This window comes from Notamacropus eugenii, chromosome 2 (assembly GCF_028372415.1).
Source record: "Notamacropus eugenii isolate mMacEug1 chromosome 2, mMacEug1.pri_v2, whole genome shotgun sequence".
In the NCBI taxonomy this organism is placed as follows: Eukaryota; Metazoa; Chordata; class Mammalia; order Diprotodontia; family Macropodidae; genus Notamacropus; species Notamacropus eugenii.
The window spans coordinates 102,094,417-102,118,939 of NC_092873.1; the positions used below are offsets into that span (position 1 = coordinate 102,094,417).

A 24,523-nucleotide genomic window follows, 5' to 3' on the forward strand; every position below is an offset into this window, starting at 1 on the left:
CTTCCCCCAAAACCCCCTATCCATTTTTTAAAGACTTCCTTTGTAACAAATAAGTATAGTCAAACAAAACAAATCCACACATTGGTCATGTCCAAAAAGTATATCTCATTCTTCACCTCTAGTCCTACACTTGCTATAAATATGTACATATGAGACCTTTTCATCTTCCTTTGACTTCTGGTTATATTGTTGGTTCAAAGGATATGCACAATTAGTGACCTTTTGGTATTGTTTCAAATTGCTTTCCAGAAATGCTGGACCAATCCATAGCCCCAGCAACAATGTGGTATTATGTCTGTCCTTCCATATCCAGCGCTCTTTTACACCTGTCCACGTTCTTTATATTACACATCTTTTTTTTTTTTATATTCTCTCTGTGTCTCTGTTACTGTCATCACCCCTGTCTTCCTCCTCCTCCTCCCTCTCTTTCTCCTTCTTTCCCTTCCTCCTCTTGCTCTCTCCCCCACTTTCCCTTCATCCGCTATATGTACTCATGCAGACAGAGTTAATGATTCCTGGGTCATTAGCAGAACTGATTAGCCAGCCATAACACTTATCATATGACAGAGCCAGCTTGATGGTACAGTGGATGGAATAATGGAAGGATTCAGGAAGACCTGAGTTCAATTCTGACTTCATACACGAACTAGCTGTGTGACCTTGGGCAAGTCACTTCACCCTGTTTGCCTCAATTTTCTTATCTGTAAAATGAGAAGTAAATGGCAAATCACTTCAGTATCTTTGCCAAGAAAACCCTGAATGCAGTCACAAAGAGTAGAACATGATTGAAACGACTCAACAACAAAAATTGTGGGCCCCAGGGACAGTTGGAATCCCAGAAAAGATAATGCAGCACAACTGATTTCCTCTCCCTAGAGGAAAGTAACCCCTTTGACTTCTGCTTCCCTTGAAGGCCATCCTGGAGACCCCTGACAGGCAGCTTACTCTGAATGAAATCTACAACTGGTTCACCAGGATGTTTGCCTATTTCCGGAGGAATACAGCCACCTGGAAGGTGAGACAATTACCTTGCTCTGCCTCTCCTCATCTTCCTAAGGGCCCCCAACTAATATGGCAGACTCTCCCCTAGATTCACATCTAGGATAGGAGATTCCTGTAGGGAATATTAATGCTGTTGCTCAAAGCTCAGGTTCCCTTCCTGCTCTTGTGTTATTAGCTTAGTTGGGAATGTTTTTGGCTCAGGCATATCCCCATGTCATTGGGGGGGGTCTCCATATCATCATCATTGGGGATCCCTGGAACTCAAATGTCTACTCAGTTCAACAAAGTTACCAAACACCTATTACGTACAATACCACCTTGGCATAAAAGATAGAGAGGATACCTCACAGTCAGGAAAGCCTTGGTCCAAACCCAATTTTTTACATATGCTGGCAGTAAAACCCTGGGCAAATTACTGTGCCAGATATTCAGGCTACAGAATCAATAATGGAAGTGTCTCTGTCTTCAGGGAGCAGGTCTGTACTTTCCTCTTGCATTTTAGGGGAGGTGGGAGATAAAACATCTACATGAATAACCCTAAAATAAGGAAAGTTCAATGGTGAAAGAAAGAACTAAGATCTAAGAGGGATTGGGTTCAAGGAGGATGTACCCTCTAGTGAGCCTTGTAGGAAAACAAAGATTCTGAAGGGTAGTGAGGAAAAGGGAATGCAGTCCAAGTATGGAGAGCAGGGAGCTGAGAGATGGAATTCAAAATTCAGGAATGATTTACAGTCCAATTTAAGAGAAACAGAGAGTTTTTAAAAGAAAATATTATGAAATAAGGCTGGTTTTGGAGCACTAGACTATGGAGGTCCCCAAACTAGGTTGAGGAGTTTTTTATTTTAATCTAGAGATAATAGTGAGCCACTGAAGGTTTGTTTTACAAAGGGAAGCATGATAGGATCTGACCCTGATGACCATCCAGGCTCCAGAGGCAACTGCAAGGCCTGTGGCTAGGTGGTAATGAGGTGTATCCAGACTGCCCAGAGGGATCCTAGAATTACTAAAGCCGTAGCATAGGGGTATTGCAAAGACCCTACCCCTCACTGGAGAAGAATAGTGTATGGGAAAATTGGACATGGGGCTAAATATGGGTCTGTGGACAAGGGCACAGACACATATACAGACATGGACACACATACACCCTCCCCCTTTCTGCTGTCAGAAGCAGAAAGATAATTGTCTCAGTCCAATTAGTCATTTCAACACCTCCAGCCATAACAGTTTTCCTAGGGGGACAAGAGAGAGAAGGTGGGGGGAGGGCTAGGGAAAATGGGACAGGGAGTTAGGGGCCGGATGCTGATAGCACCTTCTGTTTTCTCATTGCCAAGATTATGGTGGGGGTTTGGAGAGAGAGAGAGAGATGGAGACAGAGACAGAGACAGAGACAGAGACAGAGACACACACACACACACACACACACACACACACAGAGAGAGAGAGAGAGAGAGAGAGAGAGAGAGAGAGAGAGAGAGAGAGAGAGAGACTGGAGAGGAAGAAGCTGGAGGGAGAAATGGGGAGAGAGATGGAGAGACTGAGATTGAGAGAAAAAGATGGAGAGTAATGGGGAAGAGGAGATAGGGAGGGAGGCAGAGAGACAGAGTCAGATGGAGAGAGATGAAGAGACAGATGAAGATGGAGATGAGAAAAGAATGATGGAGAAACAGAGAGATGAAGAGAAAGTGATGGGGAGACAGACACACACATAGAGATGGAGAGACAGACACAGAGATGGATAGAAAGAAGTAAAGAGAGACACACAGGGATGGAGAGACAGTCACAAGAGATGGAGAAATGGGAAAGGAGGGATGGAGAAACAGAGATGTAGAGAAGGTGAGAGAGAGAGAAAGGGAGGGAGAAAGAAAGAGAGAGCAGGCAAACTCACAGGCAGGTGCAAGTTTCAGATGAGGGACTTGGTGCCTCTGCAGTAGGGTGGGCATTGTGGCTCAGTGGAGAGAAGGCTGGAGCATGGCCATCAGGGTGGGGAAGAGAAAGGGCAGCGTCTATGCAGGGAATTGCCAGGATCTTTGGCCTTTGAGTCCCCCTGCTGGCCAGTGTTGGAATTTCAGAGGTGCAAGATGCTTCTTTCCTAGGCTGGGATGGGAGGGAACATTTCCATGAATTAGGATCACAGGATCATAGATTTAGAACAAGAAGGGACCCTGACGATCATCTACTCTAGTCCAACCCCCTATTTAACTGTTGAGGAAACAGATTTAAAGAGGTTAAGTGATTTATCCAAGGTGCAAGAATAATGAGTGGCAGAATGAAGATTTTAATTCAGATTCTAAATCCATCACTCTTTACACTATAATCACCCATAAAGTGTCCTAGTCCTCAGACCCGGGTCATACTGCCTCATCAGTATAATACTGCCCTGGCTTATGGAAAACGTCAAAATAGGTAATTATAGGATTGGAAGGGAATTCTAAAGGTCATCTCGGTCATCCTCCTAGCTCTAGGCAAACGTTACCTAAACCATTCTGGAAAGATGCATGTTGACATTGTTATTAAAGAGCCTCAAGAATATTTCAGCCTTTCATTGAACTCACAATCAGAAAACTTTTCTGAACAGCAGGTCAGTTCAGTGGATAGAGAACTGGACCCAGAGCTAGGAAGACCTGAGTTCAAATCGAACTTCAGTTCACTCACTAGCCTCAGATTGTCAACTTGGGGTAATAATAACACCTACCTCCCAGGATTGTTGTGAGGTTCAAATGAGATCATACTTGTAAAGCGTTCTGCAAACCTTCAGCCACTATAACACTTTAAGTCCCTCATGCCTTGGACAGAATGTAAATATACTGAGTGCCTGGATTAGAGCCATAGAAGGTATTATATACATGGTGTCTCCTCCCAGGACTGAAAGGTGAGGGGAGTCACTCAGCTATAATGTCACCCCCATTCCTTGGACTAGGGTCACAGGGTTAGAGTGCTATGTCCCCAAAGAGGTAATGGAAAGCCAAGCTGGGTCAGCTCTTCTGATTGGCTGTAAGTGATGTCATCCCTCTGACTTGCATCCTACTCCTAGACTCTGGGGCTCCTTTCAGGCTGGCTGAGCCCTCTAGAGGTCATCTCATTTAGTCTTTAGCCTCTAGACAGGACAGCACAGCACCTAAAGGAGTCATCTATTACTTAACAACTGTGCTAGACGTGGGTGGGGTCTGTATGGGGAGGGGCTCCTGTGCATTCTGCTTTCATACACACTACACTTACCTGCCCAAACTAGAAATTGTACATTCACTCTCTTTTTATTTTATTTATATCCACCTTAGTACAGATCATTTCCTCTTTGAAGATGGAAAATAATTAGAGAGAGTATGATTTAGATCTGGAATGGACCTTAGAGTCCATCTAGCCCCAAACCCTTTTTTTTTAACAGCTGAGAAAACTGAGGCTCAGAACAGAAGGTGACTTCCACAAGTTCACATAGGTAGTAAATGGCCAAACCAGAATTTAAACTCTGGCCCTCCAAATCCAGGGCTCTCTTTTTACAGCTTCTCTTTATCATCCTCTTTTAGAAAGCTTTTCAGAGTTTGAGCAGTTATGCAGCACCTCTTCATTTCTCCTTTTCAGGCCAGACAGTCCCTATTCTTACTATTTCTGACTTCCTACTCAGTCAATTCTTCCTCTGTTACTTAGTCCTACTTTCCATTCCCAGACCCAGCAGTATCAGCCTATTACTGGGTCTCAATCCATAATGGATACACAGTGGCCTGGTCAACATTGGGGGTAGTTGTGTGTGGGAGTAGCAGGATGGAGAGGAAAAAGGGAAAGTCACCCTCCATAAAGGCTGGGATGACTGATTGTTCTCACATTGTAAAATGATGAACAACTGGGTAGAATGTACCACATTAGAAAGGTGGTCCACCATGGCCCTCAGATTTTCTGTGGCCATATTTTAGCCCTCTTGCACTCAGCTCCTGGCCCTTGTGTCCTAGCCTTCCTAGAGTCATCCTCCATTCTCATTTCCAGACCCTGACTCATATTCTGCTATTATCTCCTATGCCTCTTCCTCTCCCCACACTTCCCATCTCTTCCCTTCCCCTCCCAGGCCAGGCCACTGGGGTTCAGGCCTCTGCTACTCATTCTCCCTGGGGCAAAACAGAATTGTGGCTTCATAGATTTCCCCTCTTCCTCCCCCTCCGTCCACTTAGCCCTTCCAGCTCTTCCTTCCTCCTCATCCCACCCCCTTTTCTCTTCTTGCTGGATCCCTTTCGCTGGAAAGACCAGGTCAGGGGGATAGGATGGGGAGGGGGCCTGGGGCCAAGTCTGGCCATCCCAGAGACAGGAGACGCCATCTGCTTCTCGGAGCTGCTGCCCTCCCAGGCCCCCTCCCCGGCTCTCTCCTCCCGTCCCCTCCTGGTGTCGGGCCCCTCCCCGGGCCCTTGTTGTGGGGCCGGTCCCTTTGTTTACGAAGCCCCCGCCAGACCCCTTAAATTGCCGTTAATGTTTCAGCGTAACGAATTAGTCTCTCATCACGAATCAGGCTTCGAAATGAGGGAAAAAAGCCCCGGTGAGGCCATCCTCGGAAATTGGGGTCATTCTCATTTGCAAAGCGGAGGATCCGAGCCCCGTAATGCGGGGAAATTTATTCCGAGGCAGGAGCCCCGGCGTGATTAGGCCCTTTGTAATTATCGCTCCGAGAGATTCCACTCCAGCCGCCTGCCTCCCTCGTGGATTAGCAAGCGAGTCGGAAAAATACACAGGATTTAATTAGAGGCAAATTAAAATTGGTAATGAAATCGGGCCAGTTGCAAGTGGCAAGAGTTGGAAGAGAGAGAGGGAGAGGGGATCTCGAGGGGGCACAGCGCCTGCCTGCCCTGCCCGCTTTCTTCTCTGTTTAGAAATGTAAAGATGGAGTCAGGGACCAGGGACAGGGACGGGGACACAGGGATAAGAAGGGCAGGTGTGGGGAGGGAGAAAGGGACCAGGCCACAGGAATGAAGATGGGAGACAGGGAAAGGAATTAGGGGCAAGGAGAGAAGTAGGTCATAAGCTGGGGACGGGGTGGGAAATATGGAGAGGGATTCAATTCGTTTCAGCAGCTATTAAGCACCAACTATGTTCAGGACACCGTGAGAAGAATGGCAGCCGGCTGCTGACAGCGGGAGGGGAGGGAAGGTGGGCATGTCCCCACCTAAAAATCAAGAGACGACAGAGAAGGGATCAGGCTACTCACATTCTAAGGGGATGAGCTTAATTTCAGAGGCAGCCCCCAAAGTGTTAGGAGTAATGATTTTTCTAGATTTTAGCCTAAGAACGTTGAATGGTTTCCTATCTCCTACTGAAAAAAGGTCCAAGTCTTCCATACTGTGGCTCCAGCTGACCATTCCAGCCTTATATGCACCTTAATCAAACTTCCTTCTTCCTGAAATATACCTTTGGTTTCCCAAAGCACACTGCTCCTTCCACATAGAATGTTCTCCTTTCCTGTTCCAACCCATATCCAAATGTTGTTTCTTCAGTGAAGCCTTCTCCATCCCTCAGACAGAAATGATCTCCTGAAATCCTGTGGCCTGTTGTTTGCTTCTTATTACATTCTCATATTCTACTGCGCATTAGAGTTTTCTGTGTAAATGTCTATTAGAGTTACTATATTTGAATCTCATTTCTGTGGGGTGCAGCACAGAGCTTTATGCATAGTAGGTATTACATAAATAAACTAGCAAAGCTTAAATAAAAACTGCTCTAAGCTTGTTGAGTTGGATTGCTTTCCCTTGTTGATCCTTTCCTGCTGTCCTCCTAGCCAGTCTAATCAATTCAATTCATATCAGTAATTGTGTATGGATGTGGAATCATGCCTAGAGTCAGGAGAGATATGGGTTCAAATATAGACTCTGGAGTTTACCTGGAGGGTGACCTTGGGCACTAACTTCTCTGAGCCTCAGTTTCCTCATTTGTAAAATTGGGGATAATGACACCTGTAGTCTTCCTGACAGGATTGTAATAAGGATAGGATGCGATAATGCATATAAAGTGCTTTGCACTCACTGAAGCAATGTATAAATGCCAGCTATTAATCTTATTATCTACTCTCTATGCCTAGCATTTTGTACTTAAATGCTATCCCAAAGTGCTTACAATCTACTTACATGCTCAGGGAACATCAGATAAATATGAAAGGTAGTCAATATCCATTCATTGGTCAAATATTTTCTAAATAGTTACTCTGTCCCTTTTACTATGTCCTTTGGAATAAATAAGTCAATTAGTAATAACTTATTAAGTGTCTTCCACGTGCCAGGCACTGGCATATGGCACTAGGCCAAGTCAAGTCAACATGCATTTATTAACACCTAGTGCCAGGCACTGTGCTAAATGCTGGGGATACAAAGAGAGACAACAGTCTGTCGCTGCCCTCTAGGAATTTATATTTATTTTTATCAGGGAAGATTTACATATATGAGTATGTACAAAATAAATGCAGTGCAGAGTTAACTGAAGGTTTTCCCTAGTCTTAGGGAAGAAGGTTTCTGTAACCACCTTCCCCTCCTGATCTCAAACAGCACTTTATTTTACACTTCTCTAATGTAGCTTACCCTGTGATATTATACATATTCATCATATGTTTTATGTTTGAACCTCTATTTTATTTTACAGGCTAGCACAAGGCTCAGTATATAATGTTTGATAACAGGATAAATGAATGAATACAACAGACAATCTATTCAATTTGAGAAACATTTATTAAGCATTTAAGTTCTAGGCATTGGGGAACAAAGACAAAAAACCAAACCAGTCCCAACCTCAGGGAATTTACATTCTGTTAGAGTTAATAAGGTTTAATAAATTCTTCCTATGTAGCAGACACAGTACTACATATGGGAATACAAAGAAAAAAGGCAGTCCCTACCCACAATGAGCTTGTATTTTATGTTTTAAATGAAATTTTAGTTATTTATTTTTGTAGTCAATGAAATCTGCTTTCTCTCCCTTCTACCTTCCCCTCTCCAAGTAAGAAAGGATGGGGGGAAAATGTCACAATTACAAACATGTATGATCATGCACAACAAATTACTGCTTTGGCCATGCCCCCCCAAATTTGTCTCAGTCTGCACCCTGAGTCTCTCATCCTTCTGTCAGGAGGTGGGTAGCATGTTTCATCACGAGTCCTCTGTAACCGAGATTGGTGATTGTACTGATCAGAGTCCTAAGTCTTTTGGAGTTACTTTTAGAATGTTTATGTTAATAAAGCATTCTCCTGGTTCTGCTCACTTTACCCTGCATCAGTTCACACACATGTTCCCAGATATTTCTAAAATCATCCCCTTCATCATTCAGTACTATGGTATTCCATCACATTCATATGCTTATTTAGCCATTCCCCAAAGAAGGAGCACTCCCTCAGTTTCCAATATGGAGCTTACATTCTAAAGGGGAAAACAATACACACACACACATACACACACACACACACACATATATAAAATAGGGGATAAGGACTGGATTTGTGATGTCATTGGTATGGAGAATTTCAAGAGAGGAAATTCTCTCTACAGATTCAAGTCAGTGTCTTCTCTGCAATCTAGCAGGAGAAACTATAGCCTAGAATAGTGAAAGGTTGTGACCTTCCCAGATCATAGTCAGTGTATGTCAGAGACACAACCTGAACATAGTTTTTCCTGCCTTCGAGGCTGACTTTCTATTCAGTACCACATGCTGCCTTCCACACTTATATAACTATATCCACACAAAAGAGATAGCACAATAAACCTATGGGGAAGTACATTAGGATGTATGTTACTTGAGAGCAGTGATTGTTTATTGCCTTTGTTGGTGGTGGTGGTGGTGGTATCTCCAGAGCACAGAGATGGGAGAGGTGGTCTGATGAACAATCCTATATCATAGAGTGCATGGACCATAGTGTGCAAGAAGGGGAGTAAGATGTAGTTAGGGTGAAAAGTTAGGCTGCTGCCAAGTTGGGAAGAGCTTTAAATGTCAAACAGAAGGGCTTCTATGTGTTCCTGGAGATAATACAGAGTCAGTGGAGAGTTTATTGAGTAAAAGGGTAAGATAACATGAACAGGCCTATGTTTTAGGAAAATAGAATGGGGTAAGACTTGAGGCAGAGACACTAAATGGAAGACTATTGCAATGGTTCAGGTGAGAGGTAATGAGTTTCTGAAGTGGGATGGTACTTGTGTGAGTGGAAGGAAGGAATCAAGTATGAGAGATGTTGTGGAAATAGAGATGACATTATTTGGCAACTGATTTGGATATTGGGGGTGACACTGAGGAGCCAAGAATGACTCCCAATACTGATTGCAACATACAATACAACCCGGTGATTGTAAGGATGGTAGGTCTCTTGACAGAAATAATTTGGAAGAAGGGTGCTCCAAACTTCTCTGGGACTCCTCAGGTGAAGGGCTTCAGTTTACTTTAGAGAATATTAGGATAGGGGCAGCTAGGTGGTGAAGTCGATAGAGGTCCTGGAGTCAGGAGGACCTGAGTTCAAACCGATCTCATTAGCTGTATGACTCTGGGCAAGTCACTTAACCATGAGTGCCTCAAAAAAGCATATTAGAATGTCAGAGCTGGGAAGAGACAATTAAAAAATGATTTAATACACTTCCTTCATTTTACAAAGGAAGAAACTGAGGCTCTTAAAGGAGAAGTGAATCCCATGGTTAGATAACTAGTTAGTGGCAGAACTTGGGTACTAGTACAGTACAGTACTTGTTCTACTTTGTGATGCTATATAATTTAGTTTTACTTTCTTTTAATTAATGCCTTTAAAAAAACCATCAGAGCCATTTCTGGATTTTCCTTCCCCAACCCCCATTAAGCCCTCTCTGGTAACAAAAGAATAAAACTCCTACAGTTAAGCAAAAAACAAGTGACATAGTGACCATCCTGCAATTTCCACCAGTCTGCTGAGAGGAGGGAGATTCTATTCAATGCAATTCAATAAACATTTATTAAGCACCTACTGTGTGTCAGGCAGTATGCTAAATGCTGGGAATGCAAAAAGAAACAAAAGACAGATCCTACCTCTCACAACTTTCAGTCTTATGGGGGAGGAACACAACCAGCAAACAAATCAATACAAAATAAGCTATATACAGGATAAATAGGAAATAATTAACGGAGGGAAGGCACTAGAATTAAGAGGGGCTGAGGAGATGTATTTTGTTATGCATTCACCAAGACCAAGACTGATTATTGTAATTATTCATATTTCGTTCTGACGATCTTTTTGTGTACGTTATTTTCACGTTACTCATTTACCCCGCAGTGGGATCTTTTGGTTTTTTGCGTTATTTGATAACGGTTCCTTTAATTTTTTCTTAACACCTCTTCAAAGCTTTTGTGGTTTTTAGTAATAATAGTAACAAATAACAAAAATGTATGTAGAGCTTTACACACATTATCTCATTAGATCCTCAGCATGCTGTGAGGTGGGTGCTACTATTATACTCATTCTACACATGGAGAAAGTAAGTCTCTGAGGGTCAAATGACTTGGCCGGTATCTCACAGCTAGTATTTGAGGTAGGTTCTGAACACATGTAGTTTCCTTGCTGTAAGGAAAACCTGTTGATACATATCAGTAACTACCCTGCAATTTATCGTCACATAGAGTAGTCTGAGTCATTGAGAGGTTAAATGATATGTCTAGCCAAACTAGTTACTCTCTCCAAGACAGATAGAACTTGAACTCAGGTCTTGGTGTTTCCAAGGCTTGTTCTCTGTCCACTACACCACCCTGTTGCTACTCGATTTTGTTGCTGTTCAGCTGTTTCAGTTTTGTCTGACTTTTTGTGACCCCATTTGGAGTTTTCTTGGCAGAGATACAAAAGTAGTCTGTCCTTTTCTTCTCCATTTCCTTTTACAGATGAGCTAACTGAGACTGGTTTAGGGTCACATAATTAGTAAGTGTCTGAGGCCAGCTCTGAACCGGAAAGATGAGTCTTCCTCACTTCAGGCCTGGCACTCTATGCACTGTGCCACTTAGCTGCATTAAACACTTAATATGTTTATTAAGCAGATACTTAATAATATAGTAAATATAATAATATGCTACCATATGCTGTCCACTGCCCTATTGGAGATATGAAGGCCAAAGATGAAATAGTCCTTGCCCTCAAGGAGCTTACAGTCCGATGAGGGGTAGAAGTGGGCCCCCCTACCAAAGTCCAGTCAAATTGCATTGATTTGCATTGTATTCCAATCCAATACAAAAAATAACTGACAAGTTATTAAGAGAGAATATGATGAGTGCAAAGGAGAAATGTAAGCCATGTGCTGTGATTGAAGAAAGAAGAGATGGCTTTCATTTGGGGTAGTTAGGGGAGGGGCCAAAGGAGATTTTATGGTGGAACTGAGTAGGGCTTTGTTAAATGAGAAATTGTGCTTCAGAAAGTAGAAAATGGAATTTTGAGGAGTTCATTCCAGACCTGAGGAGACAGAATAAGCAAACGTGCAAAGGTAGTAAATGAGAGAACAGGGGGTAAAGCAGTTTGATTGGAAAAGGTCATAGTCTTAGAACTAGAAGGGACCTTAGAAGGCATTAAGTCCAACCCCCTTGTTTCACAGATGAGGAAACATAGGCTCAGAGAGGCTAACTGACTTGTTAGCAAATATCTGAGGCAGGATTTCAACCAGGTCTTTCTGGCTCCAAAGCCATCTGTCTACTACATCTCACTAGCACCTGAATTAAGTCTTTGAGCCAGCCTTGTCTTCTAACAAATGAAGGAAGTGACTCTCAGAGAGGTTATGTGACTTCCCCAAAGTCACAAAATAACTGGTGGCAGAGCTAAGGTTTATATCCAGGGCCTCTAATGCCAAATTCAGTTCTCTTTCCACTGAGCTACACTGCCTCTGTGAAGGAAAGGAGTTATGAGTAAAGGATAGATGAGTAAATTGGAGCTGGACTCTGTCTCTGTCTCTGTCTCTCTGTCTCTGTCTCTCTGTCTCTCTCTCTCCTCTCTCTCTCTCTCTCTGCCAGGCCAATGATGTGTCCATATATTTGTCTGTCTGTGCCTTTCAGGCCAGTGTCCACAGGCAGCATTTATTACAGATCCAGGACTAAACCTTACACTATATAATGATATTATTACTCTCTTGGCTATTTGACTTCGAATGTCAGAATGATAATGAATTTATTCTTTATTCAGTAGGCAATGAAGAATTATGGAAGGTTTTCGAGTCAGAGAGTAACATGCTCAGAGTAATGTGTTAAGAAGGTTATTCAGGAGGTAGTGTAAAGGATGGATTGGAAAGAGCGGGGGCAGGAGGACAGTAATTAAAGGAAGAGGAGATGAGGGACTGCACTGTGAAAGACTTTGACGGGAGAAATATTTTCAGGTTGATTGGATAGGACTTGGCAACTGTTTGCATGTGTGGAGGGAAGAAGAAAGGTGCCAAGATGACTTTGAGGGTTTATGACTGGGAAGATCAACAGGAACAGAGAAGTTCAAAGAAAATGCATTTTTAGTAGGAGAGATGAGTTCGGTTTTACACAGAGTGAGTTTGAGCTTATAGAAGGACATTCAGATACAGATATTCTGCAGACAGTTGGAAATAGGAAACTGAAGCCCTCAGAAGTCAAAGATGGAAATAAAGATTTAAGAGGCATCTACATAGAAGTGATAATTAAAGACAAGGGAATGGACACCCCAACCTTTAAGGGTGCCGTATGCACTGTAAGAGAGAAAGAAAAGGAGCCATCAAGGAAGGAGAGGTCAGAGAAATAGAGAAAGAAATTGACAGAGAGCAATATCTTGGGAGTCAGTGAAAACTGAAGGTATCAAGAATGAGGGTCTGATCCAAAGTGCCGGCTGCTGTTGAGAGGCCAAGGAGAATGAGATCAGAAGAAAGGATTCATAATAAAGAGGTCACGAGTGATCTTGGAGAGAGCAGTTGAAATAGGGTCTCAGAGATGCAAGCTATATTCAGAGAGATTGGTGAGTAACTACAGTTATTTCTTCCATATCGCAACTTTCTGTGGTTTTGATATAGCTCCGATTGGCAGAAGAAATTAAATGGGAATTTGGGGGGAGTTTTGCGGAAGCCACAAATGACATGCAAAGGCCAGCAGAGGGCACAGAATCTATGGCCAAATACTTAACCTAAATTTTACAATAAGGTACTGTAAATACCTTAATACTATAAATATCCCATAAAAGAAAAATAAAAAATTCAGACTTATTCTCTGGTACAAAGAGAAGACCAAAATTTTTTACATGGATTTTCCAGATTGTGAGAGCGCTGCACCCCTAACCCCTGAAGTGTGGAAGGGATAACTGTATGCTTTCTAAAAATTTAGGAGTGAAGGGGGGAAAGAAATGGAAACATACTTTGAGGGCATAATGAGACCACGGGAAGATGGGGGACCTGGGCATTTTTGGAGGCTGACTTGAAAAAACTAACAAATACAGAAAAATTGAAGATAAGATTGTATATTTAGAGTAGTTACCTCATTTTACGGGGGAGGAACTGAGACCCATAGAATTTAAATGACTTCCCTAAGGTCATTCAAATAAGTAAGCAGCAAAGCTGGTATTCAAACCCAGGTCCTTCATCTTCAAATCCAGTGGTTTTACACTATCCCTGGATGCCTCTCTCTTTATTCTCAGTTATGAATTTTGAGTCATGCTGGTGGTACCTGTCACCTGCTCTTATCTACTTTGGATGTACCTATTTATATTGTTTCCCATTACAGTGTAAGCTCTTTTATTGCAAGGATTGGGGTGGGGTGGTGGTTTTTTGCTTTTTGTTTTGCATCCCTAGCATTAACACAGTGTCTGCCATCTAGTAGGTGCTAAATAAATGTTGACTGATTGGTTGGTTGAGAAGTCCCATGAGGTGAAAAACCCAAGGAACAGTTGGAAAGAATGGCATAGATATGGAGGTCTCTAAGGATGATGAAAGAGGAAAGGGGTGAGGGGGGGGACACTGAAGCCAGGTGCCAAAGAGAAAGGTGGGATAGTACCCAGGATAGTGTAGGACAACCATGAAGAATGGGGGAAGATGATGAAATTGGATGACATGAACTTCAGAGGAAAAGTGGGTTGTCAACTGATGGTAACAGAGAAATGGGGTTATTTAAAATCATGCCTGGGAGGAAAGCATAGATAGTATTGCTTATCAAATTTGCTGATGATACAAAGCTGGAAGGGTTAGCCAACCCACTGGATGACAGTCAGATTTCAAAAAGATCTTGACAGACTAGCACGGTGGGCTGCATCTAAAAAAGATGAAATGTAATTGAGATAAATGTAAAGTGCTATACTGGCATTAAAAAGTCAGCTTCTCAAATATGTGATGGGAACGTTGTGTCCAGACAACCTGTCTGTTTCTTTTACCTGCCTAACCATTCTCTCTCATTCTCCTTGGCTGGTTCCCCATCCATTTCCAGACCTAAGTGCAATTGTCCCCTCCTGAGCTCTTTTCCTTTCTTTCTCCACCCTCTGTCCTTTGAGCATCTCATGAGCTCCTATGGATGTAAATATTATCCCTCGCATATGATTCCTAAATCTATTGATCCTGCCTGAATCTCTTCTAGACTTGATCCTGCCCACAGGTCATCTCCCTGCTGTCTCATCAGCATCAGTATGTCCAAAACACAACTTACCATCTTTGCCTTTCAACTCTACCATTCTTCAGGCTTCCCCTCCTTCTCTTTGGGATGATACAATTCTCCCAGTCAGCTCAGACTCCCTCCTTCACACTATCCCGCCCTGCTTCATTTCCAGTATTTAGTCGGTTTCCAAGTCTGGTCAATTCTACCTTTATGACACCTCTCCCATTCTTCACTTTTTCTCTAGTGATGTGCTGCAGAAGAGATTGCTTCTTAGCAGGGATTCTTCACCTTTCCTGTGTCATGAACCACTTTGACAATCTGGGGGGAGCCTATGGACCCTTTCTCAGAATAATGCTTTTAAGTGCATAAAATACATAGGATTACAAAGGAAACTAATTGTAATGAAATACATATATGAAACACAAATATATGTATACATATATATTCATAAGTATTATATACATAAAATATATTGATAAAATGCAATGCTATATTGTGATATATAATTACATATAATATGTATGATGTATTATTGTGATAACATATAATAGAACATATATTAAAGCTCATGGCTACCAGGTTAAGAACTAAAGTCTTTCCAGATTTCCAGATTCTTAGATCCTCTGATTCTGAGGGACTAGGAGGAAGTAAACTTGCAATGCATAAGGCTGTGAGAACGGGGCAAGGGGAGGCATTAGCAGGACAAGGCTTGTGTGTAGGGCAGTGGGTCTGGATGGCAGGGATGAGGGGAGTAGAATGGTAGGAGGGAAGCTGCTGGGGCAGGAGAGCCATAAGGGAAAAGTAATATTGTCCTATTCAGTTCAACAAACACTTATTAAGACCCAATGTGTAGGCACTGTGCTAGAGTAGGAGATTTTCTGTGTCCCCAAGCAGCTTATTTTCCCCTGAGGGAGATAACCCAGATACAATAAATACAAGATCTAGGGACTGGACCTGTGATTCCATTGGTATAGGGAACTCCTGGGTGAGGACATTCCCTCTACTAATACAGTTTCCCCTTCTCAGGTCTTAGAGGTTTACTTTGAAGGCTTGCCCAGGGTCATACAGCCAGTATGTGTCAGAGGTGAAATTTGAACTCAGGTTTTCCTGGCTCTGAAGTCAGCCATCTATTGCCTTGCCAGTAAATGCAAGCTATATATAAAGTGATTGACAAGATATGGAGTGGAAGGAAGAGTGTTAACAAGTTAAGAAAGTGGAGGGGATGGGGTCAGGAAAGGCCTTATGTAGGATCTGGGTCCTAATTTGAGATGTGAGCAGAGCCAAGGATTCTCAAAGCTGGACATAAAGAGGAAGAGCTTTCCAGGTGTGGTGGCCAAGCAGGTAAGGAGAAAGTGCTTCGTAGGCCTGAGCAGAGAGAGGTGATTAATGGACACACTTAGTTTTTGTAAGAATAGAGGTGTGATGATGCTGGGCCCTTCCAGGTGTCAAGGTTAGAACTAGGTCAAGAGATAGGGGCAGATAGGTTGCGGAGGGCTTTCCTTTAGTGGACTCCCTCTAGACAATTCAAAAGGAAAAGTCATGATGGAGAGGGCCATAAAACATATTTCCAGGTCATTCATGCCACCCCACCTGTGACTCTGACAGTCACATAAACAATCCCAGTCACCTTGGGAATGAGTTCTTCCAGTAGTACCCAATCCAGTTTGGGAACGCTTCTATTCAAGGGTTCTGCCTATGAATTGAATTCCTGTTGGATTGGGGCCTTAAGTACTCTCTACAACCCCTAGGACAGAGCCTCTAATGTAGTAAGTACCCTGTAAGTCTTGAGTTCAAGTAAAGGCCCTTCTGCTTTGTGATTTTGGGTTGGTTACTTCCTTTTTCTGGGACTCATTTTCTATCACTATAAAAAAGAGGATTAGACTAGATGATCCTTAAGATCCCCCCCATACCCCCACATCCTTCCCACCTCCCCATCCCACCCCTGCCCTGTTTTGACCAGGGATGGTTTGTGGACCAGTTGTGGGTAGCTCAGGTATGATGTGTCTTGAGACAATGATGCTGGATTCAGCACTTTATAAAGGTGGAGGTTCAGATGTTATGGGGAGCTGTTGATTCAAGTAGAATTTGGCAGGCACTTAGAGAAAGCTATGGTGACCTGTTTGGGAAGGAGTATCAGTGAGTGGGAAAGTGGAGAGGCTGGGTATTAAAGAGAAGTCTAGTGGCTTGTGCTGCTGGGGCCTCAAAAGCAGAACTAGGAGCAAAGGGTGGAAGTTGACAGGCGACCAATGAAAGTATTTTGTAAGGAAACAAAAACCATCCTAACAATTAGAACTGTCCAAAAGTGAAATGGGGGCAGCCAGGTGGCGCCATAGTGCCTAAAGCACTGGGTACACTTACTTGCTGTGTGACTCTGGGCTTGTCACTTAGCCCTGTTTGCCTCATTTTCCTCATCTGTAAGATGTGCTGGAGAAGGAAATGGAAACCACTCCAATATTTTTGCCAAGAAAACCCTGAATAGGGTCACAAAAGTTGAACATGACTGAAACAACTGAACAACAACAGAAGTGAGATGGACTGCCTCCTGCAGGAGTAGAGAGAACAATAGATTTGGAATCAGAGGACCTGAGTTCAAATCCTGACTCTACCACTTCCTACCTTTGTGGTCTTAGAGAAGTTAATTAACATCTGAGTCTCTTTCTTAGTCTGAAGAGTGAAAGGATTGGCCTAAACTAAACTTCAGTCTCTGAACTTTAAATGGATGACCTTGTGGACCTGCTACCTCTTGTCAGAGAGGTAGAAGGGAGCTTTCTGTTTAGGAATGGGTTCCACTAGATGTGGACCATGGGGATCCTTGGGAATCTGGGATTCTTGCAGTCTGTGAATATCTCTTGAAGATAAAGGAGGTGGTGGTGGTGGGTGGTGTTTTCGATGTCCACTTTTGCTAGAGATGTTAACCTAGGTCCCTTTTGTTATCTCCCCCTTCCTCTCCCTCTGGGGCGAGGGAGGGTTTTCTCTCCCTCCTATCCCTCAGAATGCTGTCCGACACAACCTGAGCCTTCACAAGTGCTTTGTACGAGTAGAGAACGTCAAGGGTGCTGTGTGGACAGTAGATGAACACGAGTACCAAAAGCGGAGACCGCCAAAGATGACAGGGTATGTGTGCTCAGCGCCCTGGGTGGTGTGGGCCTCAGCCATCTGGGCCAGCAAAAAGATCTTTTCAGTTCATAGGTGTATGTGACTAGGCTCATACATATGCACTTATCTCCGCCCACATCCCCTGCCAACACACATGACCACCACTGCAAGGACAAGTATCTTGTCTATCTATCCTAGATACTCCATGCGAATCTAGCATTAGGAATTGATGGAGGAATAGGTGGATGGACGGATGAGTTGACATTAGGAGGAAGGAGCTGAAGAATGGTCTACATGAAGTCTGGAAGTAATGGAGAGCCAGGGGAGATGAGGAGAATTACCTTGGACATGGCAGTCCTATTCCCCCAGTCAAATTAAAAAAACAAAGGAAGGAGGGGAAGACCATGCAGAGAGGTATAGAATGAGGGCTAAAGATGGTGTGTGCACACACATGCATCCTGCGTTTAGCCTCCATTCTATATCTAAGGGGATATATACCTTGTTAGACATCCATATGTACCAGTGTGTGTGTTTGTGTGTGTGTGTGTGTGTATGCATTTATGTATTTATATATGGGTATATAAATATAAATGTGTATAAATATTATATATATATATATAAGTATATAGTGGGGGGCAGGGGGAGACAGAAAACAAGAGCAGTTTTCAAGGCATATGGAGAGGATTGAGGAAGAGTTGTTTCATCCTGATTTCCCTCCTCTCCAGGTGTCTAGTCACCTGTCTTATAGGACTTCTCCAGTTTCCCAGGGCTGGGGAAAATACCAGACTCTCCCCTTTGGGTCAGAGGTATTTTGGGGAGAGGGCAGGTATTGGATGTGAGCAGGACAGTTGGTTGTCTCCACAGTCACGTTCTTCCACCTGAGTTTCCCTCCACCCTTCTAACTACCCTCATTCATCCACTTGTTCATTCGTTGTTTGTCCTTTGTTCTCGAAGAGGACCGTGACATCAGGAAGGAGATGTTATGATGTGCAAGTGAATTGGATTTAAGTGAGGGAGGCTGTGCAAAGTTCATCAGCCTCACTTTCTCCTCCTGAGCCACCTGGATCCAGTAGCAAAATATAGATCAGGACGACTGGAAGTGACCCTGGATGCAGTGGAAGGTCTTGGTCTCTTTAAGCTAAGGTCTTTCCTAGGTCTCAGTTTGATTGAGGCAGTGCCCATTCAGTGATTAAGGCTAGGTAAGAAATGAGGCAAAGAAAGGCCTTTTACCTAGTCCTAGCTACTGAATGATGACTGTCCCACCAGAGCCAGAATTTGGGCTAGAAAGAGTGTCTTCTTCCTGACTCACAATGCACACCCAAGGAAAGTGATAGTCTTTTAAATTTCTCCCTCCCTCTTCCCCCAAGGAGTCCAACTCTGGTGAAGAACATGATCTCGGGCCTCAGTTATGGAGCACTTAATGCCAGCTATCAGGTGACTTATTGTTGTCCCCCGGTGGGGTCTCATTCACCCTTCTTTCCTTCTCCCTTGCCTTCCTTCCTCAAATCCCAGTTCCTTCCAAAAGCCCTTTATCTAAGACCTGTCCTCTCCTATTCCAAAGAGCACCAGGGTAGCTGAGGGCCAAGAAAGGCTGATTTCCTTTTTTGAGGGACCTCTCTCCATGTTGGCTGAGACCCCCCAACTCCCTTTCCCCCTCTATCTCCTCCTTCCCACACAGCCTCCAGTTCTTTCCAATTCTTGTGTATGGAGCTGGGGGAGGGGGACAGGAGGGAAGATTGGCCCCGATTGCCTCTCCCCTCCAGTACAGGTGAGACCCTCCTCCCTTGTCTCCCTTCTCACTGTCCCCAGTACAGGAGAGGCCTTCTATCTCCGAGGCATCTGGTGCCCCTTGCCCCATGGGCTCCTTTCTGTCCTGGATGGGATATGAGCTGAACCTGGGAGGGTAGAAGGTGGGAGGCCAGGGGGCCTGACAGAACAGTCTCTTTGTGTCAGGGGTAGGAGGGTACATAGAGTTAATGGATAACATGTGAGCCCAGACAGACAGATAGGACATTCCCCAGCTGGTATGATGGGGGAGGGGAGAAGAATATCTGCCTTGGCCTCCAGGTAAGCTCTTCCTTTTAATATGTTTGCCCACCCCGCCTTTTCTCTTGTATCCTCCTCTAGGCTGCCCTGGCTGAGAGCAGCTTCCCCCTCCTCAACAGCCCCAGCATGCTGAACCCCAGCTCCACCAGCAGCCTCCTGCACCTCGGACATGAGGATGTGAGCAGTACTGTAGAGCCCCTCACCAGCAATGGCAGCACCAGCCCCCCACGCCTCTCCCCAGCCCAGTACAGGTGAGATCACCCTCTGCCCCTTCCCCCTATTAGGAATAATAATAGCAAAAGCCATCGTTTATATGGTGCTCTAAGGTTTCCAAAGTGCCCAGGGTCACATGGCTAAGTCAGTGTCGGAGCTAGAACTGACTTCCCAAGTCCAAGGCCAGCAGTCCATCCACTGTGCAACATAGGTGCCTCAGTCATTCCAGAGGCGACCACCCACTGCTGCCATGACAGATGACATTCCTCCTCCCCCATTTCTGCAGCTAGAGCACATCACAGGCTCCCTCTGCCCCCCTTCCTATCCTGCCCCCACCCAAGTAAAAGGGGGATTTCCCCCAGTAACCACTTCAGGAAAGTCTGACTTCCCTCTTCTCCCAGGCCAGGTGAAATTCTCCCTTTCTCACCTCTTTCTTCAACACAGTGAAGACATTCCTGTCCTTGTTCATCTTTCCTCCCCTGGGACAGGGCAGATAAAGAGAAACATGCAAACATACACACATGTACACATCTAGACTTTACAAACATACATAGACAGCACATGTTTGCATATGTATCCACATATATCACACAACACACACACACACACACACACACACACACACACATACACTGTCTCTGTTACTGTCTCTCTCTTTTCTTTAGGCAGCATAAAATTGTTTCTCCACTGGTCCTTTCTCTTGTGAGATAGGTGAGGTTCTGAGGGTCTAGGTACGCAGGGAGTGTGGGAGACAGAGACCTCATGCCAGAGAGGTCAGAAGTCAGGCCCCAGTGAGATAGGAGTGCTATGGTCTGTAGAGCCAGAGTTTGTAGATATGTGGGGAGTCAGGGGAGAAGGTCTTTTCCCTGCCTGGGGTTTGTGTACATCTACCCAACCATCCATCTATCCATCCCTTCTCCCCACTACTGCAGTCACCAGGTGCAGGTGAAGGAAGAGCCAGCTGAGGCGGAGGAGGACAGTCGGCCTGGGCCCACCCTGGGCCCCACCAACCCCAGCACTGGGGCTCCCCCAGAAGACAGGGACCCTGAAGAGGATCTGCCTGGGGAGGAACTGTCGTAAGGGCCTCTGGGGGAGGGTCAGGCAGGGAAGGAAGGGGGTGAACACTCCCTTGTCCCCTGCTCAGGAGACTCCCTTCTCAGGCTCTCACCTTCCCCTCCACTCTACGCCCCTTTCCACCCCCACCTCAAGGCACTTCCAGGACAGCAGATTGGGGTGAGGGCCTCCATGCCATTCCCACCTGTGACTGACAGACTCATCCTGGCAGAGATGGCCCCCTTCCTCCTCCATTGACCTTTGCTTCTCACCCTAAGACCAGCGGCCGGTGGTCTAGAACTGGTGGAAGAGTCAGGAGAGTGTGGACCCCCAGTACCTGACTTCAGTCTGTGTCCAAGCACCTCCTTCTCCCTGCCACCCAATTTCTGCTCCCCACTCCCCTCACCATGACCACCAGCAGCAGGATTCTCCCCGCCACCTTTGCTTTCTGTCCCCTTCAACGCTGAGACCCGCAGGCGGGGCTGACAAACCTCCATTCCCACCAAGGCAGCATTTGTCCCCTCCTTCCCCTGCCCCAACCTCGACCTTCCACTGGCTTCTCCAAGAAGCCCGGGACGAGGCAACCTTGTAAAAAGACTTAGAGCTGGAAGGGGCCAGAGAGATGATTTAGTTTCACTCCCTCATTTGGCAGATGAGGAAACTGAGGCACAAGAAAAGGGAAGTGACTTGCTTAAAGCCACACAGGCAGTAAGCAGCAGTCAGGATTGGAACCCAGCTCTTCTGATTCCACGTCCAGTCCACTCTCTACTTTCGGTACTATACAAGGCTCCTTTCTTCCATACTGTGAATGATCAACACCGGCCACCAGCCTCACCCCCCAGGACAAGCCAGTTCTTCCTTCCCTGTGTATCCCCATAGCCTCAGGGTTGCACACGGGTGAGACCAGCCGGGGCTCTGGGACTGAGAGCCGCTTCAAGAAGGGAACTATTGATGGAAATGCCCTGTGTGAGGATCAGGCCTCCCCACTTTCCCCTGTGTCTTTGCTCAAACTGTTGACTCCGACCATCTCAAGTCAAACAGAGTTGTGGGGTCCCCATCTCCACCGTGCACCCCATGTATGTCCCTTCTTATGAAGTGTGGGCAGTACTGAGGGTCTAGAAGGAGAGGTATGGGGGTAGGGGATTGGGAATAGATTATCTGCCCTCACGGAGAAGAAGGAAGAGGGAAAATGGCCCTGAGACTTCGGGATTCACCCATGGAACTGAAGGGATTGGTCCCCACTTGTGGAGGGGAAAAATCCCACGGCCTCCACCAGGTGTCCCCATGGAGCTCACTGCTGCTGCAGCTGGCTGGCTGAGGGAGGGAGCGTGCCCCTCGGCCTCCCGAGGAGATAGAAGGGGCTTGGGGAGGGCGGGGTCTGGGGAGGGTGGGGGGAGCAGGCCAGCTGCCGAGGCCAGAGGAATGGGTTACCTCTTCCAAAGCTCTCACTCCTAATCCCCTGCCCCCCCTTCATTTCACAGGCCCTCTCAATCCTCCTCTTCTTTCCCCAGTTAAACAGATGACCAAAGACCTTTTCTTATGCCAGAAGCAGAAACCAAAACTTTTTGTTTGCTTTTTTTTCCTTTGTCACCCCCTGCCCTCCATTCCTGATCTGACCTTCTGCCCTAACCCCCATGACTCCCTCACTCCCCCTGCCAGCTAGAAGCTGGAGGCGGGGGGTCCCTTCCTCTTAAGTTATTGTTTTAAACCAAAGTTGACAGTGTCTGTTGGTGGCCATGGCTTTCTTCCACACCCTGGTCTTCAGCTGTCCATAGAAGTGACCTGAGGACAGGCTTCCCTGCACACCTCGCTTCTTTGTTCCCTCCTCATCACCCTGTCCCTCAGCTGTTCTTCCCCCTCCCCTCTCCCTCGGGGCTTGAGATCTGAGGGGAAGGAAGGGCTCCAATGGGATGAGCTTCCTTAGACTACCTGGGGCAACAGTGGCTGTCTCCAAGGGCCTCTAGGGAGAGGGGATAGTTACAGGTTCCTTCTCTCCTCCCTACCCCAGTCAGTATTGTGTCCCAGCCTGCCAGCCATTCCTCTTGATCACCCTCAAGTGTCCGTCCCGGGCTGGTCCCAGGTGTGCCCATCATCGCGATCCTACCACTGCTAGGGCTGGAGACGCAAAGGTGGAGGGTTGGATTCTGAGGGTTTGCTGGGGAGAGGGCTGAAGCAGGTAAAGGGGCCACTAGCTGTCATTCCTTCGCCCCACTGTGGGGGACTCCAACTTCAGGTGAAGGGCAAGATGTCAGGCTGCTATGTCTGACACCCATCCTGCCCCTAGACTAGTCCCTCTGATAGGGACAGGACCAGGAAGGGGTTGGAGGGGGACCTGATGGACTATTGTCTAGAAAGAACCCAGTTACCACAACAGACTGTGATCCTTGCAAGTCCCCAGTCGGACTTGGGTGGCGGAAGGTCCCTGGTGCCTGTTAACCATGATCCTCATCCCAGTTTGTTCCTTGCCCTCTGACTTGTGCAGAAATATTAAATACCCTCTGCTCTTAGGCCCTCAGTGTGTGTCACCTAGTGGGGGGGGGGGGGTATGACGGGGTTAAGTCAGAAGGACCTGAGCTTGGAACATGAAGCATGGAAGTGGACATTTCCATAGGAGTGAATGAGTGTGTATGTGTTTCTGTGTATGTATGTAAGTCCATTTGACCACGCTCAGCCATGTATGAATGAGCAGGGAATGTCAATATGCACGCATGGGTTCCTAAAACCAACGTGTGTCCAGGCACCTTTGTATGTCTGATTCAAAGCATCATTCACAATGGCAAAAAGGGACATATTGGTTGGGAAGGTAGGCTTCTGGATTGGACGGCCAGTCTAGTTTCTTGCTTCTGTTTCTTTTTCCTTTCCCTTCCTACCAAGCTAGGTTTGGGGACAGCTTCCCCTTAAAGTGGCCTGTTAGAGGGGAGAAGTCAGAGACTTGGATAATAACAGTATTTCTGATAGCCTTCTGATAGGTTCTGCTCAGGCTCCCATTCTCGCTCCCTCGCCCTGCCCCCCTCACCCCCTTCTGGCCCTGCTCTGCTCACTGCTGCTTCTATCTACTACTCCCTCAGCTCCTTGGCACATTTCTGGATCTTCCCTCACCCCCAAGAAGGCTGAGGATATTCACACACAGTCATACTCTATAGGTACATCCTCCTTCATCCCCAAGGAGGTTGAGGATACACTTCTCTCTCTCTCTCTCTCTCTCTCTCTCTCTCTCTCTCTCTCTCTCTCTCTCTCTCTCTCTCTCTCTCTCTCTCTCTCTCTCTCTCTCTCTCTCCCTCTCCCTCTCCCTCTCCCTCTCCCTCTCCCTCTCCCTCTCCCTCTCCCTCTCCCTCTCCCTCTCCCTCTCCCTCCCTCCTCCTCCCCCCTCTGTCTCTCTGTCCCTCTCTTTCTCTCTCCCTCCTTCCTCCTCTCTCTTTCCTCTCTTCTCTCTCTCTAAGAGGTACATCCTCACACCCTACCTTCCCAGATAGATGAGATACAGTCCCTTGCTACCTTCCATCCCAACTCCAGGCTCTTATTCCTTCCCTGTATTTCTTTCTAAATCCCTCACTTTTATACTTTAAAGTTTCTTTCCCCAAAA

The 24,523-nt window shown here is 45.7% G+C and overlaps 1 protein-coding gene across 6 annotated transcripts in view; it reads left to right on the forward strand.

Annotated features, from left to right (window-relative positions):
• FOXP4 (forkhead box P4) overlaps positions 1-23,447 on the forward strand; it is a 95,064-nt gene extending 71,617 nt beyond the window's left edge. For 3 of the 6 annotated variants that reach the window (XM_072642051.1, XM_072642052.1, XM_072642056.1), the window contains 6 exons: positions 914-1,015; positions 17,525-17,646; positions 18,996-19,062; positions 19,307-19,396; positions 19,756-19,925; positions 20,820-23,447. In XM_072642051.1, the coding sequence (XP_072498152.1) occupies positions 914-1,015; positions 17,525-17,646; positions 18,996-19,062; positions 19,307-19,396; positions 19,756-19,925; positions 20,820-20,967 (699 nt within the window). In that variant the 3' untranslated portion in view covers positions 20,968-23,447. The remainder of the gene's footprint in view (positions 1-913; positions 1,016-17,524; positions 17,647-18,995; positions 19,063-19,306; positions 19,397-19,755; positions 19,926-20,819) is intronic. The other 3 variants (XM_072642055.1, XM_072642057.1, XM_072642053.1) reach the window with 2 other exon arrangements.
• The last annotated feature ends 1,076 nt before the right edge of the window (positions 23,448-24,523 follow it).